The 21,451-nt window shown below is 37.0% G+C and overlaps 1 protein-coding gene across 4 annotated transcripts in view; it reads right to left on the minus strand.

Annotated features, from left to right (window-relative positions):
- Nucleotides 1-10,013: 10,013 nt before the first annotated feature.
- Nucleotides 10,014-21,451, minus strand: part of Katnal1 (katanin catalytic subunit A1 like 1) — a 70,133-nt gene continuing 58,695 nt past the window's right edge. For 3 of the 4 annotated variants that reach the window (XM_090342209.1, XM_090342208.1, XM_090342210.1), the window contains exons 9-12: nt 21,254-21,388; nt 15,238-15,364; nt 12,849-13,010; nt 10,014-10,196 (exon numbers count right to left, since the gene is read on the minus strand). In XM_090342209.1, the coding sequence (XP_090198335.1) occupies nt 10,025-10,196; nt 12,849-13,010; nt 15,238-15,364; nt 21,254-21,388 (596 nt within the window). In that variant the 3' untranslated portion in view covers nt 10,014-10,024. Of the gene's footprint in view, nt 10,197-10,985; nt 13,011-15,237; nt 15,365-21,253; nt 21,389-21,451 lie in introns of those variants that run through there. The other variant, XM_090342211.1, reaches the window with a different exon arrangement.

A 21,451-nucleotide genomic window follows, 5' to 3' on the forward strand; every position in this document is an offset into this window, starting at 1 on the left:
TGAGGGCCTTACACATTATAAGGGTCGAAATGATTAACTTTTGCTAAACATTTGCTGTGTGTGTAAATTCACATATTCATATACTTGTCTGTGTAAAGTGAAGTGTTTATCCTCGATTATTCACAACTTCCCTCTTTTAAAAGATGTATGAGAAAATAATTACGTGTTGAACGAAATCTGTTACATGGAGAAAATTGATATTGAGAAATGTTTCCATTGCTGTACAGTTTTGTTGCCCAAAACACTGAGTTTCTTATTAAAAACTCTAATATGTGCAACTTCAACTTAAAACAATTTCCTCATTTCTTTAAAAATCTTCCAAAGGAAGAGGTTCAGTGGACTTTGAACTGTTAATATAAAGGACAATCTTCAAATGAATTCGCAAGGACTGACATCAAGGAAAATGCAAATTTAAAAGACAGAGTTAAACAAAAACTTCTGCATAATTAGTGGGCATGATTAAAAAGGAAGCTCATTAAAAAGTTGATCTTTCATAGAAATAAAAAATAAAATAGTGCGAGAGAGAGAGAGAGAGAGAGGAGAGAGAAGAGAGAGAGAGAGAGAGAGAGAGAGAGAGAGAGAGAGAGAGAGAGAGAGAGAGAGAGAGAGAGAGAGAGAGAGAGAGAGAGAGAGAGAGAGAGAGAGAGAGAGATGGAAAGCCAGTGGTGAGGGCTGCAGACACAGAGCTAGATACAATAATTAACTTGTGATGTTCTATAGTATAATCACAGCTAACAGCGATTTATTGAATATTTCAGAATGGCCAGAAGATGGGATTCTGAGCGCTCCTAACACAAAGAAATGAGTTTTTAAAAAATTAAACTCATGACTTACAATTAAAGCCAAAAATTTCCTTCTACTTGGATCTATACTCTTTGTTGAGTAATTTTCAGCTATAATAAGCACTGAAGTTAAGCCCTGAAATAAACTAAATCACCGGCCCTAAATTGTTCCCCCAAGGCCAAAAAAAAAAAAACCATTTAACTGTACAGCTCTCACTACAAATATCATTCACAATTTTGGAATAATTTGTGCCAAAAAACTTAATCTAGTCTCTAAAATTTGTTTTATGCATATCTTCATAAAATACTTTTCACAAAAATACAAATGCTATCAATTTCAAACATTTTTTTTTTTTTTTGCCAGTCCTGGGCTTGAGCTCAGGGCCTGAGCACTGTCCTTGGACTTTCTCAAGGCTAGAGCTCTACCACTTGAGCCTCAGCACCACTTCTGGTTTTTTTCTATGTATGTGGTACCGAGGAATTGAACCCGGGTCTTCATGCATGCTAGGCAAGCACTTTAACCACTAGGCCAAACTCCCGGCCCCAATTTCAAACATTTTTAACTATAAGCAGTTGTAGTAAGCTAACAACTACAGTATTTTTTTTTTTTTACTGGTGGGGAAGGGTATTATGGGATTTGAATTCAGGTGCTCTCACTTCCTAGGCAGGCATTTTTCCATTTGAGCCACACAGTCAGAATTTTTGTTGTTATTGTAGGCACAGATATGGAACCCAGGACCTTGCTTATGCTAGGCAGACATATTGCCACTAAGCCACATTCCCAGCTTTGAGTTTTTGAGATAGGGTCTTGTTCAATTTTGTCAAAAACTCAGTATATAGCCCACACTAAGCCTTGAATTGTAACCTCCTATCGCCTCTTCCTGAGTGCACAGTCCTGGCCCACAGACAGAATGAAAGGGTGTCAAATGCTATCACTGATTCCTAGGCCAAGGTGTGGGACAAAAGTATTAAGATTTGATTTCTATGAACATTCCTTTTTAAAGCCTTACAAATTGTATAATACCTTTTCACTTTAATTTTTTATAATTTTATATAATAAAACAATATCTGAGAAAAATAGAAAGTAAAAGGTCAAAGCCCTAATGCAGGACACTGCATTTTTAGCTTGAAGAGAGTGAATTTTAAAGAAATGTATGCATTGTCAAATTTTTCCTAAACTATTGAGTTCATTAATGTCACAAACAAATGAAATATTGGAGAAATACTCTACTTTTGAAAGTAAAGTTTTAATTTAAAAAGGAGAAAATATTAAATCATTTGCATTAAAAGAACTGAAGGTTAATTCTTATGATTAGCAAAGATGGTATTTTATACAATTCCTTGAGAACTGATTTTTTTTCTTTTTTTATTGTCAATTGCATTTTTTTTGAGAACTGATTTTTTAGGTTTGTTTCTCTTACACATCTGAGATACTAGCTGCCTTGAGCCAACTTCTTGTTTTTGTTGGTTTCTGCAAATCTTTTCCACTCACTGTGGCTTATGACATTCTGTCCAAATAGTAGTCAGCATGTTTCCTGTCATCTTTATTGCACTAATCTTACTTTTTTGAAAATGCTTTATACATTGAACTAATCGGTTCAATTAGAGCAAAACAAAAAGCTGTTCTCAAAAACCTCTGCTAGGCAAAGAAAACCCAATGAACTAAATCTCCCCCGAAAAACATTTCTAAGAATAGATGACAATACAAACCTCACAATTAATCATTCACTCTACAATATAGTAATTTGTTAAAGTTCCTATGTACACATTACGCATACCCAATCTGAACATCTGAAGTCTGAAATGTCTTCAGCATTGACAGAATGCTCTAAAAGTTACAGATTAAAAAAGCACCCTGGATTTTGGATTTCCAGATTAGGGATATTTAGCTGGTGAAGTCTAAATAAAGAAAGATCTTAAAGTCCTAAGAACACTAAAGTCTGAAACACTTCTGGACTAAAATACTTCCAATAAGGGATACTCATCTATACAAGTAAAAATAATAACAACAACAAAACATTCTTCAGGATAAGAATATGTATGTATGTGTCAAAATGTACATAAATTGGGCATAGTAGCAGAGTCTCCCAAACTAGTTTAGTTTGATGCATTTGGTCCACTCACCTTTGAGTTTAGGAGACAGTTTAGAGCGCCCATGCTCATGTTTTTCAAAGGCACAGAGTTGTTGCAAATCCTTTACTGATACCTGCTGTGAAGAGGAAAAAATGAACCAAGTTCTCACAGTAAAAGTCAATAATTTATTATCCTAAACTCGGGGTTAGCGTAGATTTTGAAATATGGTTCTGCATTGTAAACTGAACTAAAAACATTTTACCCATATTTATTTATCTTGGAAAAAAATGTTTTGAATGAGAGAAAAGACTTTTAAAGGCTAACAGAAGGAAGGTTCCTAGAACTTCTTGGAAATCAAATTGTTCTTAAAAAACAACTTTGAGGAGTTGGTGCAAATGAAACAGAAGCATATGGATTAAATTTCCCTAAAATAAACAAGGGTTTAAAAATTAGAGGAAATGTTTTGTAGAATATGGTTGAGAAGTGTTGCAAAATGTATTTCAAAATGTTTGAAAAATAGCTTGAGGTATTGGACAACCCCCAAATGACACACAATTTATCCATCCCTAATTGCATAGTAACTACTAACACTATAGTTTAAGATTTATGTTATGCAATACAGTAGTCATCCTAAGATTATTTCTTTACTTTAAAATGATTTAATATGTGCTAACTGAAAGTCACTTTGGGCTTTGGGAACTAAAGTCAGTGCTGGGGTGCTGCTTCCATTAGAGCCTTGGAACTGATGACAAGCATCCAACTAGCACAGGACCTTGGGGTTGACAATGACATAGCACTGGGAATTGTAGAAGTAACTTTTGAGCTCCATATTTTGTTAGCTGCCTTATATGTGGAATGCTGCCTAAATATAATTCATGAAAACTCTTAAAACAAGTATTTCATTTCCTAAAATACATACATAGATATGTACTCTCCTAGATCAAATGGTAGGAACAACTTCAATTTAAATCTCATGGCACAGAACATCTCATTTTTCCTGTTAGTACTAATGTAAAAACTAACAGGACATACATACCTCGGTGAGCTTCCTAAGCATGCATAAAGGCACTGAAGGTAAAGGAAGATCAAGGTGGCTAACAACTTCAGAAGAGAGGGGAACACAACTTCTGATTTCAAAGAATTAACAACCTCATGTGTTTAACTTCATGGAGTGCAATCTTGAAAATGGTAAAGCAGGGCTGGGAGTTTGGCCTAGTGGTAGAGTGCTTGCCTAGCATGCACGAAGACCCAGGTTCGATTCCTTGGTACTACATACATAGAAAAAAGCCAGAAGTTGTGGTGTGGCTCAAGTGGTAGTTTTAGCCTTGAGAAAGCGCAAGGATAATGCTCAGGCCCTAGGACTGGCAAAAGAAAAAGGAAAGAGAGAGAGAGAGAGAGAGAGAGAGAGAGAGAGAGAGAGAGAGAGAGAGAGAGAGAGAGAGAGAGAGAGAGAGAGAGAGAGAGACAGACAGAGACAGACAGAGACAGAGACAGAGACAGAGAGACAGAGACAGAGAGAGACAGAGAGAGAGAAAAAATATTAAAGAAATGTGTTCCAGAACTGAGCTGGGTTCAACCTTCCTCCCACTCTTATAAGCCATGCATCTAGTCAAGTTCCCAGGAAGATGTACAAATTTAATGATCAATAAAAGTATAATGCCTACACTATTGTTAAATGTTAATTCCAATCCTTTGATGCCAATATCTTCTACTTCTTATCAACTTGGGCAAACAGTCTGTTGGTATAAATGGGGCATCCCTAATTCAAAACCCACAAAATTTTGTAGTGCTGACAAAAAAAAAAAAATGCCACAAATGGGAACCTGCCACAACTGACCTTGTGACAGGTCAGTCAAAATGCAAATGTGCTAAATGCACTAAAAATATTGTGGAAGAGAGCTGGGAGTATGGCCTAGTGATAGAGTGCTTGCCTAGCATACATGAAACACACAAAAAGCCAGAAGTGCTGCTGTGGCTCAGGTGGTATAGGGCTACCCTTGAGAAAGTACAGGGACAATACCCAGGCATTCAAGCCTAAGGACTGGCAAACACACACACACACACACACACACACACACATTGTGTAAGATTACCTTCAAGCTATGTGAACAAGATTGAAATACAAATGAATTTTTTGATTTAAACTTTGGTCCCAATCCCCAAGATATCTCATTTATGTATATGCAAATATTTTTCCATATGCAAATATTTTAAAGAACAAATTCTAAACAGGTCTAGTCTCCAGAATGCTGGGTATACTGCACAATCTATATCATGCTAGCTTATAAAGGCCTTGGGCTGGGATGTAGCTCAGTGGCAAAGCGCTTGCCTCGCAAGTGCAATGTCCTGGGTTTGATCCCCAGTACCAAAAAAAATATATAAATCAATAAAAATGAAAGGCCTATAACAAATATTATAAGATTGTCTTTATGCCTTTTTGGCAGCACTCTTCAGGATGAGAAATAGATAAAGGATGTTTCTTAGGTTAGAATATGATCTTAGGCACATATTTTTAAGTATCCTTGGGTTCAGCTCTTCATCTGAAAGCTGTCACTTGCTCTTGATTTGCACTCTTAATGCTACATGTGAAAACTTGCCTGGAAGTCTTAAAGATACAAGTAGGAAAGGTAAACTCAGAGAAGTGTTTAGCCATCAACCATACCTGGCTGCAAAGAGAATAAAGTAACCACTGCTATGCACGGTTCCTCATTCAATCCCTTTCCCACCCGAGTGAGCCTGAAAAGGATGCCAGAGAGTCCCTGCTTCAGCCTGGCCTGATGTAGTGTGCTGTCTAGTCAGGAGAGAGGGGCAAGCAGGCCAGTAGAATCTGGGCCCACCTGACCCTCAGCCTTTTCCATTAGCAGGAAACAGAAAAGCCCCATGCAAAGCTTCCTTCTTCCCTCAGTTTTGCCTGATGTCCTGGATTCTCTGGGCATACCTTCCAATACCTGGCTACACTCTGTGACCAGGAACCATGTCACATCTCAGGTAGCATTGCTATATACCGTGGAGACAGCAGGAAAGACTGGCAAGAGAGCAGGGAAGTTCTAACCACAAGTGTCTCTTGTTTTTGTCCCATGTACGTTTTTTTTTGGACTCAGGCTCTTGTACTTGCTAGCAGGGACTCAATCAAGCCACACTGCCAGCCCTTTCTCTCTGTGTTGGTTTTCAATGTAGGGTCTCGTTTTATGCCCAGATTTGCATGGAATACAATCCCATTTGTGCTTTCCTTTGATGCTGAGATGACAAGAATACCATAATTCCCAAACATTGGTTGAAATGGGAGTTCTGTGAGCTTTTGTTGTTGTTGTTCCAACTAGTTTTGAACTACAATGACCTCCCCACCATCTCTGTCTCCCAGATAGCTAGGATTATATAGGCTTGAATAACTTCACCCAACTTCTTTTCCTTTATATGCTTCAAGGGATCAAAACATCACGCATGGTCACAGGAAGGAAAATAGAGCAGCCACAGAACTGCTTCAAGTGCTTTCCAGCTGGAAATGTCACCCAACTGCACGGCAATATAATTATGTGTAAACACCAAGTTCACACTTGGTCTACCTAGAACACTTCTGAGAACAAAAGGAAAAGTTCAAAGATCACAGATGCTCGAGAAATAACACAACACACTAGGGCTCTAAGGACAGACCTTCACTCCTCCGTATCCCAGGGCTATATACACTTTTCATCATGTGAAAAGATGCTCGCCACCACTTGTTATTAGGGGAGTATAAATTAAAACAAGACACACTTATACAGCTGTTAGGACAAAACCCAAAGCATAAGCAAGACCAAACACTGGTCATGAATTCTCATCCATGGCTGTTGACATGCAAAATGATATAGCTTCTTTGGGAGACAGAGTCTTATAAAAGTAAAAATACACTTACCATATGTTCCAGGAGTTATGCTAAGGGGGTATTTACTCAAGTGAGTTGAGAACTGATGGACACACAAAACCCTGTGCATGAGTGTTTACAGCAGCTTTATTTATAACTGTTAAAACTCAGAAGCAAGTAAAACATCCTTCAATAGGTGAGTGAATAAATATAAAACTGGATAGGACTCAGTGCTAATGAAAGGAATGAGCTATCAAGCTATAGAAAGACACAGAGGAATCTTAAATACATATTTGTTTCATGTATACTGACACCAGTCTGAAAATATCACTACTCTGAGATTCCAATGGTATGACGTTCTGGAAAATACAAAACCGTAGGAGGAGAAAGACTGGGGGATGCCAAGGGGTGGGAGGACATACAGATTTCTGAAGCAGTGAAGTTATTCTGTATTATTCTATAAAGCTAGATACATAACATCATGTTTTCATCAAAAGCCATAACACTATAATATGGAGTGAAGCCTAATATAAACTACAGATTTTAGTAATAATAGTGGATCATATGAGTTTCTCATTTGTAACAAATGTGGTACTCTAATGCATTACAAAAGGACAAACTGGGGGTGCTGGTAAAAGCCAATATGAGAGTTTTGTAGTTTCTGCTCAAGTTTTCTAGAAACCTAAGAGCACTGATGAAGTTGTTCATTCATTTTAAAAAAGTGCTTTGGGGAGGTCAAAAGCTACCATATTCATCTATTTTGCAATACTGCTAAATAAGTGAGTATATTCATTAAGACAGAATTGAAACACCACACATCTTACCTCTTTTGAAATTAGTAGTATAATGCACCAGCAAATATAAAATACCAAGTTTACAATGTGTTCTTATAAAAAAAAATCTAGTTATCCCCTACTCATGAGAGGTTTGTTATTCACACTGTGGCAAGAGGTATATCATTGACAACATGTTAAAAATGAAAACCCTGACAATCAATCCTCTAGCAATTTATGACCAAATTACAACCTGTACACAAACCCCACTAAGCTCAGAACTAGTGAAATAGTAACACAAAGTGGGAGGGAAATGTATTTAATAAATACAATTAGAAATACCTTTTTCTTTACATTACATTTAAATACTGGGAACAAACACTGGAACAAAACTAATAACACACTTACAAGCTATCACAACATGTCTTCTCACTGGACCCTGTGCCACAGTAATGAACACTTAAGACAACTCCTGGCTCCATCAGATGAACAGACTTCTACCCATTTGTTTGTATTTTCCTCAAGTAATTTCGATTTTCAAAGAATAAACGTGCAATGTTCCCACAGCAGTTTGTATTTACATAGGTATGAGAAAACAGTAAGGTGTGTGCTAGAAAATGCTTAGAATGAGTCATATCTATCATGAAGCCTCGATCACAGAGGGGAAAGTACATTTCACAGAGGCTTCATCCAGAATATGTGGCTTTGCTAGAGGAAGAATGGCAAAGATCTTTTTAAAAACATTCAAGTATGGAAGTGGCTAAAGAACTCAGGAACAGTGCCCTGGCCCAGAGTTCAAATCCCATGACCAACAATAACAACAACAAAAAATGTAAAAACATTCAAGCTTAAGTTTAAAAAAAAAAGAGAACTGAACCAGGAGAAGGAAGAATAGAAGAGGAAAAGGAGAAAAAAAGAAATCTATTGAGATGACAAGCTGAATTTAATTCAGTTCCTCCCTACCTAAAACTAAGCATGAGTAACTGAGGTAGACTAAGGATTAACATGAGCAAAGGTGTAGGTTTCCCACAGGGCAATAGTTAGTCACTTCTGAGGATGAAAAGTAAGAGTGCATTTCACAGTTTTAAATAATGAAAGCCTGATTACAAGAGGAAACCTTCTCAGTATGAATTTCCTATTTGTGGGAACAAATGTACCAATCCTACACATTGCTAGTGATAAATAGCCATGTTTTATTTTTATTTTCTCAAGAAATGAGAAAAATAAAAGAAAGAGAATTTTATATTACTTTAATATTTTTTCCTGGTTTTATTAACAATTCACCTGAACTTCAGAAACACCATCAAAGCTAGTATTGTCCAGAAGCCCGCCCAAAGAAATAATAAAAAATAAAAATTATTAATGAAGTGAATGTGTAAAAACATCTATTATAGTACAGACTTAACTTTTTAAATACTCATTTTCCACATTAAGAAACAGTATTAAAAAACAAATGCCCCAAAATAAATAAATTAGTATGAAAAGTCTAGTCTTAAGGTATAAATAAATAAACTTAAGAAATTACAAGTTTTTAGCTTCCTGCAAAAGTAGTGAAGATGAAAGTAAACTATTTTCAGTTTCAATGTCTATATCCCACTAATTTGTCTTCCAATATTTTCCTATGTTTTGCTGTTATGACAGATTCTTAGATTCACATAAATATTATGTGCAACACAAACTAAGTGGTATGTACAAAATATGCAATCAACCAGTTAAAAACAAAACAAAGACGTTATTAATCATGATTTTTCCTCATATAAGCGACTTTTTCTTGGAGATAGCTAACTTCCACATGCTATATTCTAAAGTGATGTATTTTCAGTAAGATGAAAGGAAAATGACATTTTCTGTTAAAAGACTAGTAACTAACAATACTAAAGGCATCGAAGAGCTACCTCTTTAATACAGGGAGAATGGAGTGTCAACTGGTTACTATTTTAGGATCATTTAAAGATGCAGCAGCATCTTCCCAAGGAAAAAAATCAAGTGAATGTAGACTATGTAAACTTCAAGTTGAAATGAATAATCGTTTCATGTCTAACAGAGTTAAGGCTACAGATAAAAAACGAAGTGAAAGAGTGACAATGACACTAAAAATTAGACATGCATACACAGATTTTCTCTGTTGTATCTATGTGGCTATTCAGATTAGGTTTTCTAGATACATGCCTATTTACCTATTAAATGCTAATTTCAGCCCCTTTTTATTAGGGAAATACCACAACAGTAGAATTATGATCCTAGGAACTGAACAGAAGCTCTAGCCCACAGCATGTGATCCCCTTCCACACTGTGTTGGTATTTGAGGGGATGGGTGTCATTTGATCCATCATGTACTTTTATTTATTATGCAATGACTGCACTGCTACTGACAGAAGGTAAATGTTGTGATATCATTCTGTTATCTACTTGGATGACTAAGAGGTTCCAGCCTCCTATAAGGAGTCAGTTTGTTACTGTGCTGAACACCCAAATACTCAGGTTTTCAGAGGAATTAAGGGAACAAAATAGTTATGTTTCAATCATGTGTCTGCTGTTAGAAAAACAAAACAATTCTAATTCTTTTTCCTTCTGGGAAGGGAACACAGTTTTAAATGATAGAGAAGGTATACACATGTATACATATACATCCATACACATGCATACATACACACAAAGGTCATTAAAGGTTGGCTAGAATCTGAAGGGATCTCTTCAAGATGCTTTAAAAGGTTTAAGATGCAAAGTCTTTTTCATCCATTGATAGAGAAAAGTGAAAAAGGAAGGAAATAAAAACACATCAGTAAAGACAAGCTTCCAGGAATGTAAGTCTGAAACACTGCTTAACTCATAATAAAGAATCGCATTACAATATCATTAGCCATGAAGAATTCAGGAAAAAATTCAGTGCATGCAAAGATAAATACAATAAAACCCAGAAAATGTCTATTTACTAATGAAAATGTTACAGAGACCCATTTGTCGTTTAACAATCACAACATCAACGTTTTAATGACTGTTCCTAAGAACTTAAAGAAAAAAAAATATATATATACTACTGGATAGTAACAATCTGCAAGATAATTTTAGTGGTTTACTTCTTTATTGTATATGGGACAGGATCTCACTATTTTGCCCAGGTTGGCCTTAAATTCATGTCTCAGCCTATCAGACTTATTATTTCATTTGGAAAATTCTATTAATGAAGCTGCTAGGCACAATGGCACATATATATAGCCCTAGCTACTCAGGAGACCGAGGCAGAGATATCACTTGAGCCCAGGAATTTAAGATTAGCATGGGTAACATAGTGAGAACTCTATATCAAACCAAATAAATAGATAATAAGAAGAAAGCCATACTCATTTCAACTTTTAGGTGAATTAACTTAATTACTATAAAATCACAATGCCTTATGATTGAGTTTTATAACCTATACCACAGAGTTATAAGGACAATTCATATTCATCAAATAGATAAATACTGGAGTTCACTATATACATATGTATGTATATATATAAGCTAATATGTTATCCAGGAAAAAAGCACTTCTAGCTCTTACAAGGAAACAAATTAAATGTCTTAAGATACTGTTTCTTAGTGTCTGTTAAATATATGTGTGTATGCATGCGTGCATGAATGCATGCATGCGTGTATGTGCACACCTACACCACACATCAGTTTTAAATCACTGGGTGCTATCCCAAATGGAGAATTCATAAAATCACCAAATACAGATTTTTCAAAAGCTCGATCCCTAACGCACAGTTTGCCTGATAAACCCCAAGAAGGATAAATGTCATTAGCCACAAGCACCATCATCAGAATCCTCTGCTGTGATAGCCATTTACCTTTGCTTGATCTTTTTTATTATGAAATTTGTGCTGGAAGGTCATAAAGACTGTGTTTGTTTGGTATTAGCCATAGATACTGGATTCTGTTTAGAATGCCGAAGTATTTCTCCTAAAGTCAAATTCAACAAAAATCAAATAGTATTGAAGCTGAGAAAAGATAATAGCTATGAACCTTTGAAGTTACAGAAAGAAAAGTGAAAACAACCTTAGAAGTCTAGAATGAAGAAGTGCCTCTAATATAATCATAATATACTTCCCACCTTTCCAGTGTGCAAATATAAGAAGCACCAGCAAAATACACTCGAGACTAGAGAAAAAACCTACAAAGTGCAGAGCAAACCACAGGGCTTGGGATATTTCTCAGTGTGGCAGTACTGAATACCTAATGGAAGGACTGCGGGAGGGAAGAGTAACAATGAGGTCATGTGTTAGGTAAGTCACAGGTGTACACTACAGGCTTCATTAGAAAATTCACTATTTCCTATCCTTATCCTATTGACAATTCATGAATTTGATTCAAATTCTGCATTGCTGCTAGAAGCCAGAGAGTACATATATGTATGTGTGTATATGTGTGTGCGTGTGTGTGTGTAGTGTACATCCTTCATGTTCAGAGCAAGAAAATGTGAACAATAAAGCAAAACAAAAACTAGTGCGCTTAGAAAACATCATATTAAGTGAAGTAAGCCAGACTCAAAGGAACTTAGGCTCAATGGTTTCCCTCATTTGTCATAATCAGTAGAAACCTTGGGCTCTACTAGCAGAGATCTGCAATAGAGCAAAATCTTGATACATAAGGCCATATAGTATGAAGCTAATTGAAAGGACCTCCAGGATATTGAAACAAAAGCCATATAACGAATGATTGTTGTCCTTAATGTACTATGTTGTCTCTCATCTCCTTTGCTGTCCCTTGGTTATCTCATATTGTTATAGTATCTCACTTTGTTATCTGATATATTGAATTTATTTGTATTTGGTTATTTGAAATTTGATAGGGAAGGGGGGAAAACCAAGACGGGTAAGGGGTGTGGGGGGAGGGTAATGGGTACCAAGACATGTGAAAGGGTATCAATGTATGTGAATTAATGCACCTTCTATCTGGCAAATATCATGTAACCCTTTTACTAATTACAATTAAAAAAAAAGAAAAAAAAACTAGTGCGAGTGAGAAAATCAGATCATTATAAATCTTCTGTAAACAAGTTCTTGGAATGGGAGTTGCTATTTTCCTGGGCCTGCCTGATACACTGCTTTGGGTGTATAATATTAGCACATGAGTACACAAAATATCAGTGCAAAGCCAGGGAAGAGAGGTGATCGGGCTTTCTACTTAAGCTCTTCTTAGATCTCAATTGTATTTAGTATCTATCTTGGTAGTTGTATTTTTTTTTGGCCTCTAACGTGAAATCTCTCCAATGAAAATTGCAAACCTGTTTAAAAAAAAAATCAGGAATTTCTCCATATTTTATGAACAAAACTGCCAGAAATGGAAGAGCTGACAAAAACTCAAGCAGATCCAAATTCAACCATCCATTTTTCATACTTCTCCAAGTCTGCAGCAGAGACAGACTTAGCGATTTTCTTCAGAGCCAATTCAAAGTCCCCTTTGGTCACAGGCATCTGGAGTTCCTCTTTAGAAAGCGCACGGATTTCCTCTGGACTTAAGCCATTGATGCGCCGCCTCATCGCCATTAGAGAAGCATCCCTAGGAACATACCAAAAGCAGTCAACAGCCATTGTGACAAGTGTTTCCAACACTTTTGATGTCACCAAGTTATGAGAAAATATCCAAAAGATTATTTTAAATGAGAGAACTGTACACTTCAGAGATACCCTGAGGCTTCAGGAAAGGTTAAGACAGGGACTTAAAATGAATCCGTTGGGCGCTGGTCTCTCACACCTGTAATCCTAGCTATTTAGGAGGCCAAGATCTGAGGATTGTGGTTCAAAGCCAGCCCAGGCACAAAAGTCCATGAGACTCTTATCTCCAATTAACCCCCACAAAACCGGAAGTGGCACTGTAGTTCAAGTGGAAGAGTGATAGCTTTGCTCTGAAGAGCCCAGGCCCAGAGTTCAAGCCCCACAACTAACAAAAACTAAAATCAATGAATATTCATGAAAGTCTAAGCTGAACTTGGATAGTACTGAATCTTCTATACCTGTACCTCAAAAAAAACAAGTAGTTGGGAGACTGAAGTCAAGTTCTGTTTTTTGATTTTTGTTAGTTGTGGGACTTGAACAACTCTGGGCATGGGCATTGTCCCTGAGCTCTTCACCTCAAGGCTATCGCCCTACCTCTTGAACCAAAGTACCACTTCCAGTTTTCTGATGGTTAACTAGAGATAAGAGTCTCACAGACTTTAGTGCCCAGCCTGGCTTTGAACCGTGAGCCTCAGATGTCAGACTCCTGAGTAGCAAGGATTACAGGCATGAACCACCATGCCCAGCTAAAGTCAAGTTTTGAAATACAATTACATATTTGGAAATCATAAATTACTAACACTAAGATAACTTAAATAACAGGTTGTCTATAGCCCCATTTAAGATAGCAAACCCAGGAAATCCTTTCTCTGTAACAGGAATATATCCACATATAGCAGACATAGAACTTCCTCCAGGGAATATTTTGTGACAACTAAAGGTATAAACTCAGGCATCTCCTGAGCTAATTTACAGTGCTAGTTCACCAATTGTAAATAAATATGAAGGCTTTAAAAAAAAATGGATGGGCGTTTGGCCTAGTAGCTGAGTGCTTACCGAGTATGCACGAAGACCAGGTTTTGGTTGCTCGGTACCACACACACACAGAAAAAAGTGGGAAGTGGTGCTGATGCTCAAGTGGTAGAGCTCTAGCCTTGAGAAAATCCAAGGACAGTGCTCAGGCCCTGAGCTCAAGCTCAGGACTGGCAAGGAAAAAAAATGTAAGACTCATGTTCCCATAAAAACTATGAAGAAGAAAAAAAAAACTATGAAGAAGGAAAAACCAATCAAAACTTGAAATCTGCAGATGTTTTACTACAGTAATATAAGCTTTTGTGAGCTTAAGGAATGTCACTAAACTTGGATGTACATATAACAAAAACACTTGCAGAAGAAATGGGTAAGCTTTAAAAAAAAAGACTGCTGGGGTCAATTTAAGTATAGTTAGGAAAGGAGAAAAGAAAAATATCATCTTTACTGAATTATGTGAATTGTCTAAAACTTACAATGTCACTAAATAGCAATGGGAATTTTGAAAGGTGTCTGTGTGTGTTTCTTTCCTGGATTAAACTGATTACCTTCATGTGCATGTGGTCAAGTAAGACCACAAGTGATAGTCTTTATACTGTTGTATCTAGGCACAAACCTGAAGTTAAAATAACCACAGATTATTCAGTTCTTATTATCATGTCAAACACAATCATTTCTTAGAAATAAGAGAATAAACACATAAGGGAGGGCAGATGCAGAGATGCCCACCTATAATCACTGTATTTGGGAGACTGAGGCAGAATTGTGAGTTTCAGGCCAGCCTGGATGACACAGCAGGATCTTATCTCAAATAATGTTTTAAAAATGTAAGGGGTGGCCAGGAGTTTGGCCTAGTGGTAGAGTGCTTGCCTAGTATGCACGAATACCCAGGTTCGATTCCTCGGCACCACATACATATAAAAAAGCCGGAAGTGGTTCTGAGGCTCAAGTGGGAGAGCTCTAGCCTTGAGAAAGTCCAAGGACAGTGCTCAGCCCCTGAGCCCAAGCCCAAGACTGGCAAAAAAAAAAGTAAGGGGTACCATAAAGTTAAGCAATGATTTATCTAGCAATGACCAATAAAGTTACACAGAAAATGAAAAACATTTTACAAATGGGAAAATATTTCGAAGAAATAAGTAGCTACTTTCAGGTTTAAGGGCTAACTACTCTGCCTTAGTTGCAAAAATCTACAGCCAAATTACCTGCAGACATTAGTTATGTCCGCCCCAGAATAGCCTTCAATCTTCTCTGCAATATCTTCCAGTTGAATATCAGGATCCAATTCAACCTCACGAAGATTGATCTTCAGAAGTTCAGCTCTTCCTTTTGCTATTAGAAGAGGTTTTTGTTAAGGTTAGGAACTTACAAATTTCTTTTGCTGAGAACTTACGTATTAATATATAGGAGAAAGAGAACCAAGCAAAGAAGAGTCAGTAAGTGGAGTTTGCCAATTAATGGTAAATTCACAGAATCAATGAAGTCCACCTTAATTCATGTTTGCACCTTTTCAAATATCCTCATCGACTGTGGAAAAACATTAGTGTATTCAAGCACCAGAAATGCTGCTCCTTGGTTGGATATAGCTCGGTGATATAGCACCTGTCTAACAAGCCTAAGGCTTGAGCACAAGCCACAGTAGGATACACACATGGACACACAGACGCATACATACACACAGCTAGTTTTATGAACTAGCCTGAATATAGTGGAGCTCCTATGAATGACTACTCACAATGTGTTGTGACAGAACTCTCTCAAGAGCTGCTTCACAACATCCCTAGAAATCAACAACTGGCACAAAGTACTCAAAGGCTGATCATGGTAGCATACATCTATAATATCAGTACTATACTTTCAGAAGGGCAGGAGTATCACAAGTTTGAGGCCAACCTATGCTATACCACTCTATTTAAAAACAAGCAACTAACTATGTTATCTCTCATCTCTTTTGCTGTCCCTTGGTTATCTCATATTGTTACAGTATTTCACCTGATTATCTGATATATTGTATATATGTGTATTTGGTTATTTGAAGTCAGATAGGGAAGGGAGGAAAACAAGCTGAGGGGTGGGGGTGGGGGGAGGGAAATGGGGACCAAGACATGAGAAAGAGTATCAATGTATGTGAAGTAATGCACCTTCTATGTGGTGAATATAATGTAACCCTTCTATTAATTATAATGAAAAATATATGAAAAAACAAGCAAGTAAGCACGAAAACAAAACTCATGCCTACATTCCCAGCTACTCAGGAGGTGGAGCGCAAGATCACCATGTGAAGCCAGTTTGGCAATGAGTTGAGAATCAATCTCAGTAACAATAACTGAGTTTCATGCCTGTGGTCCTAGTTATGTGAGAAGCCATAGGGGGGCAGATGGCGGTCTGAGACAAGCCCTAGTTGAAAACAAAACCAAAAACAACCCCAGTCCTACTTGAAAGGGCAAAAAAAGGGCAGGGTGTGATAGAATGCAGACAGCCTGCTTAGCAAGCCCAAGACCCTGAACTTTAAAAATGTAAGGACCCATGTCTAACTACAAAAGGAATCTAGTCATTCTGAGTCTAAAAGGCTCTGTAATGTCTTAATAATTCAGATGGTTAGTCTAAAATCAAAATACAACTAAAATGAAGAGACTGAAGAGTCTTGGTTTCTTGAGGACAACAAGGTGGCTAGTATGACCTGCAGAAAGAGATGTAAAGTTAATGACTTAGAACTCCATTTCCATCCACGTTTTCCTAACTACATTTTTTTCTGCTTAAAGTTCAAAGTGCAAAAGATCAACTGATGTTATAATTTAAATAATAAAACCTTTATTTTCCCTCTAATGGTGTTAGTACTTTTTTGCCAGTCCTGGGGCTTGAAGTCAGCCTGAGCACTATGTTTGGGTTTTCTCAAGGCTAGAACTTTACCACTTGAGCTTCAGCACCACTTATGGCTTTTTCTATGTGTGTGTGGTACTGAGGAATCAAACCCTGATCTTTATGCATGCTAGGCAAGCACTCTACGACTAGGCCAAACTCCCAGCCCCCAAAAAATAAGTTTTAAGAAATGAGATTATTAATCAGGAGCTGATATCTTACAGCTATAATCCTAGCTCTTCAGGGGGCTAAGGTGTGAAAATCATAGTTTGAAACTAGCCCTGTCAGGAAAATCCCAAGGACTCCTATCTCCAGTTAGTCACCCCAAAATATAGCTGTGGCTCAAGTAATAGAGCACTAACCTTGGGCAAAACTATTCACGGACAGCACCCAGACCCTGAGTTCAAGCCCAAGATCCAGGAAAAAAAAAGAAAGAAAAAAGAACAAAAAATGAAATTATTAAAATGAACAGAAAAAGGAGTAAGGACTGAGAAAGCCAATGTAAGACAGAATCTGTGAGCTAAAATTCTACTAATTTTATATGGCTTTAAGGTTCAGAAGATACCTAGTATCCTCTTACAGTAAGCAACTATAAAATCACACAGGGTATTAACAGGCAACTGGCTCCAAGCACTGGCCACCAGGCAGAGAAGAACAGCACAATAGTTTTCTTAGTTCTCTGATGTAACATGAGTAACTGCCAGACATCTGTCAAGGAAAACAACAGCCCAGACTCCTTATAATCTAGAACATACACTAAAGATCAGTAGTACATGAGTAAGCAGATAAATGTAACCCATAAATCAAGAGACTTGAAAATAGCCAACAGAAACAGGTAACTTAAGTGCTGGAGGGGGGAAAGAAAAGGGCTTCAAGAATACTTGGAGTGAGATAAGGCCCTGAGTTCAAAGCCCAGTACCACAAAAAAGAAAGAACAACATGGATGAAATTCGAAATCATTATGTTGATTGAAAGAAATGAATCACTAAGTTATACTGACTATAGAATGCTACTTATAAGAAATTCAAAATGGCATGTAGTGACAAAATTTTAAAAATCAGATCAGTGAGTTCCTGAGGTGAGAGAGGAAGGAGAGAATGGAGTACAAAGGAAAACAGAAGTCTTTTCAGAACAAATGATGTACTGCATATTGACTGGTGTGATAGTACAAAAATGTCAAACTCATCCACTTTAAATTGATAGTTTATTGTGTATACATTATTCATCAATGAAACTGATTTAAAATCAAGATGTAGCCAGGAGAGAAAACATATATTACAACACACAGGGAAACAATGACAGCTGCTATTACATCAAGAAACAATAAAGGCTAAGATTGACATCATAAGACAGTGGAATAGGAAGACAGTTCTTAGACACTGCTTCCTACTCAGAATGAGGAGGCTGTAACTTAATAATATATGGCTCAGGAAGTCTTTATGAGAATGCCAGAAATCAGTTAAGATATCACAGCAACCCTGGCAAGCTCAAAATTTGGGACTGCACTGATATGGGTAATGAAGTCATTTGGTTTCAATCATCAGGTCTTCTCCTTACAATGAAGCTCTCTGAGGCTAGGAAGAAAAGCCTTGATGACCAGAGAGAGGGGAAAAAAACACAAAACATGTGCTCAACTCTAGCTTTCTATGGTAATTCCCAAAGGTTCTATTCAGTCTTGCCAAACTTAGAGCCCTGATACCCATCTGAATGTCAACTTTAGACATCTAGGGGCCTCTGAGAAAAAAAGAGAGCTTAGATCTGTGTTTTACAGGTGCCTGCCAATAATCTGGAAACACAGTGTGTGTGTGTGTGTGTGTGTGTGTGTGTGTTGAGGATGATGATGCTGAGACCAACCTAAGCAAAGTTAGCAAGACCTTATCTCAAAATCAAAACAAGGCCACTGTATTTCATAGCTACTCCAGAGGTAATAATAGGCTGGTCCAGGCAAAAGTTTACCAAGGTTCTATCTCAACAAATAAAAATCTGGATGTAGTGATATAAGACTGTCACCACAGCTATGTAGAAAACACAGAGGAATCCAGTGACTTGCAAAGTGGTCTGTGCAAAAAGCAAGGCATTATTTAAAAAAAAAAAAAAAAAGCAAATAGGCTGGAATTGTGGATCAAGTGGTAGACTGCTTGCCTTGCAAGCACAAAGCTCCAAGTTCTAAGAAGGAAAAACAAAAGGAATGAGAGTGTGGCTCAAGTGGTAAAGTCTTTGCCTAGCATGTACAGGACCCTGAGTTCAATCCCCAGAACTCAGGGGCTACTATGACAGCAGGAGTAGCATTACAACACCACAGATACAAAGCCCACATAGCTCTGCATGTCCAGCTGTGGCTTCTCTCCTGGGAGGGGAAGGGAAGGGTGGAATATAGGTCTTGCATTCTGGATTTCTGGGGAACTGCCCAGAGGACTGGTCATCCAACTTCAGTCACTGATGGAAGTGATACAAGCTTTGGAATAAGCACAGATCTAACATATAAAAAGCATTATTCATAAAAGCAAGGCTTAATAATAGTACCACATTTAAACATTTATACTGTCAAAAGACATCATAAAGAATACTGAAAAGCAAACTACAAACAGGAAGACAATATTCATAAGGCATTTGTTCAATAATAAACTTACATAAATAATGAAACAATAAATTAATCTTAAAAGAGGGATAAAACACCATATAAAAGCCATAACAATGACCATTAAACATATAAAATGTGCTCAACATCCTAAGTAATCAGAGAAGAACAAATTGAAGGCACAGGGAGACAAAATTTAGAATAAATGCTAACTTTGGCAGATTCTGCAATTCTTGTTTATTAATGGTAACCATAAAATGGTGAAACTTACTGTGTATCTTATAAAACTAAATATGTACCAACCTTATGATCTATTCTACTCTATTCTATTCTGTCCTATTCTTATATTTCCCAAAATAATTTTAAAAAACCTGCTTGGCTAAACTGTAACCGCAGCTAATCAGGAGACTGAAATCTGAATATCATAATTTGAAGCCAGCCCAGGTACAAAAGTCTGTTAGACTCTTATCTCCAATTAACTAGCAGAAGATGGAAATGGAGGTATAGCTTAAGTGAGAGTACTAGCCTTAAGCTAAAAGCTAAGAAACAGCATGTTGGCTCTGAGTTCAAGATCCAGTACCAGCACCAAAATAAATAAACAAGATGATTGGGAAGGAGGAGAGGGAAGTGGGAGAAAAATATGGGAAGGGGAATCAATGTTCAAGAAGTAATATACCCACTACCTGATGCATGTAACTGTAACCCCTGTATACATCACCCCAACAATAAAATACAATTAAAATTTAAATAAATAAATAAAAGACAAGAATCAAAAGCATTCATCCATGGAAAAATTGTTCAAGAAGGTTTGTATCATTCCTAATAGCCAAAAACAAGAAATGACTCAACTGTGCATCAACAGCACAATAAATTGTGAAATATAATCAAGTCAAGAATAAACTACTGATATATAGAATCACATGAATCAGTTTCAAAAAGAGATTGAAAGTTAAGTAGCCAGAATGAAAGGTTGTATGCTCTTCTGACTTCATTTGTATGAAGTTCAAAGAATCAATGATGATAAAAAAAATCAGCTAAAGTGAATGTTTAATGGGCTAAGCATTCAACTGAGTTACTTAGTTGGATACATAGAAACTTTCAAGGATTTAAACTGGAGGACACATTTATCAAAACTTATCAAACTGTATACTGAAGTTACATACAGCTCACCATATGTAAATTTTACCTCAAAATGAAAAGACTCACTTAAAACTTTCAACATTCAACAGGATGAAATTACACTTTCTGAAGTGACATATTTTGAAAAAGACTACAAGAACTTTATTTTTAATCATTTACAGGAAACATTTAATAAAGGTTCCTCAAGTTGAAAAGAAAAACCTTAAGTGCTGCCAAATCTATTAATACAATTACTGCTCAGAATACAAGAATTTCTTTGAACTGTAAGGAATTTCAATGGAGTACTGTGGCTCTCTCTCTCTTTCTTTTTCTTTCTTGCCAGTCCTGGGGCTTGAGCTTAGGCCTGGGCACTGTCCTTGTGATTTCTCAAGATCAGTGCTCTACCACTTGAGCCACAGCACCGCTTCCAACCTTTTCTGTGTATGTGGTACTAAGGAATCAAACTCAGGACTTCATGCATGCTAAGCAAGCACTCTACCAATAGGCCATGCTCCAGGCCCTGAATCTTTCTAACTACTGTAAATTGGCTTGAAAATGCTATAAACTTCTTCAAGCAGAATGACTGGAATAAAGATTTAGATAAATAGAAAAAATAACAGGAAGTGACAGAAGGCTCAAAATACAGAAGAAGTAAGGCACAATACCTGTTGGGAGGGGAATATATATCCTTTTTTCTAATCTCCTTCGCAGAGCTTCATCAATGTCCCATGGGAAATTAGTGGCAGCCAATACCATAACCATTTTAGAAGGATCATCATTTTCTAAGGCTCCTCCAACCCCTAGACACAGTCAGTGAGGAAAATGCAGTCAATGTTTTTATTGTGGCCAACAATTCTTCCTGT

Source organism: Megascapheus bottae, chromosome 11, assembly GCF_031878675.1.
Source record: "Megascapheus bottae isolate mThoBot1 chromosome 11, mThoBot2.hap1, whole genome shotgun sequence".
NCBI classification, from domain to species: domain Eukaryota; kingdom Metazoa; phylum Chordata; class Mammalia; order Rodentia; family Geomyidae; genus Megascapheus; species Megascapheus bottae.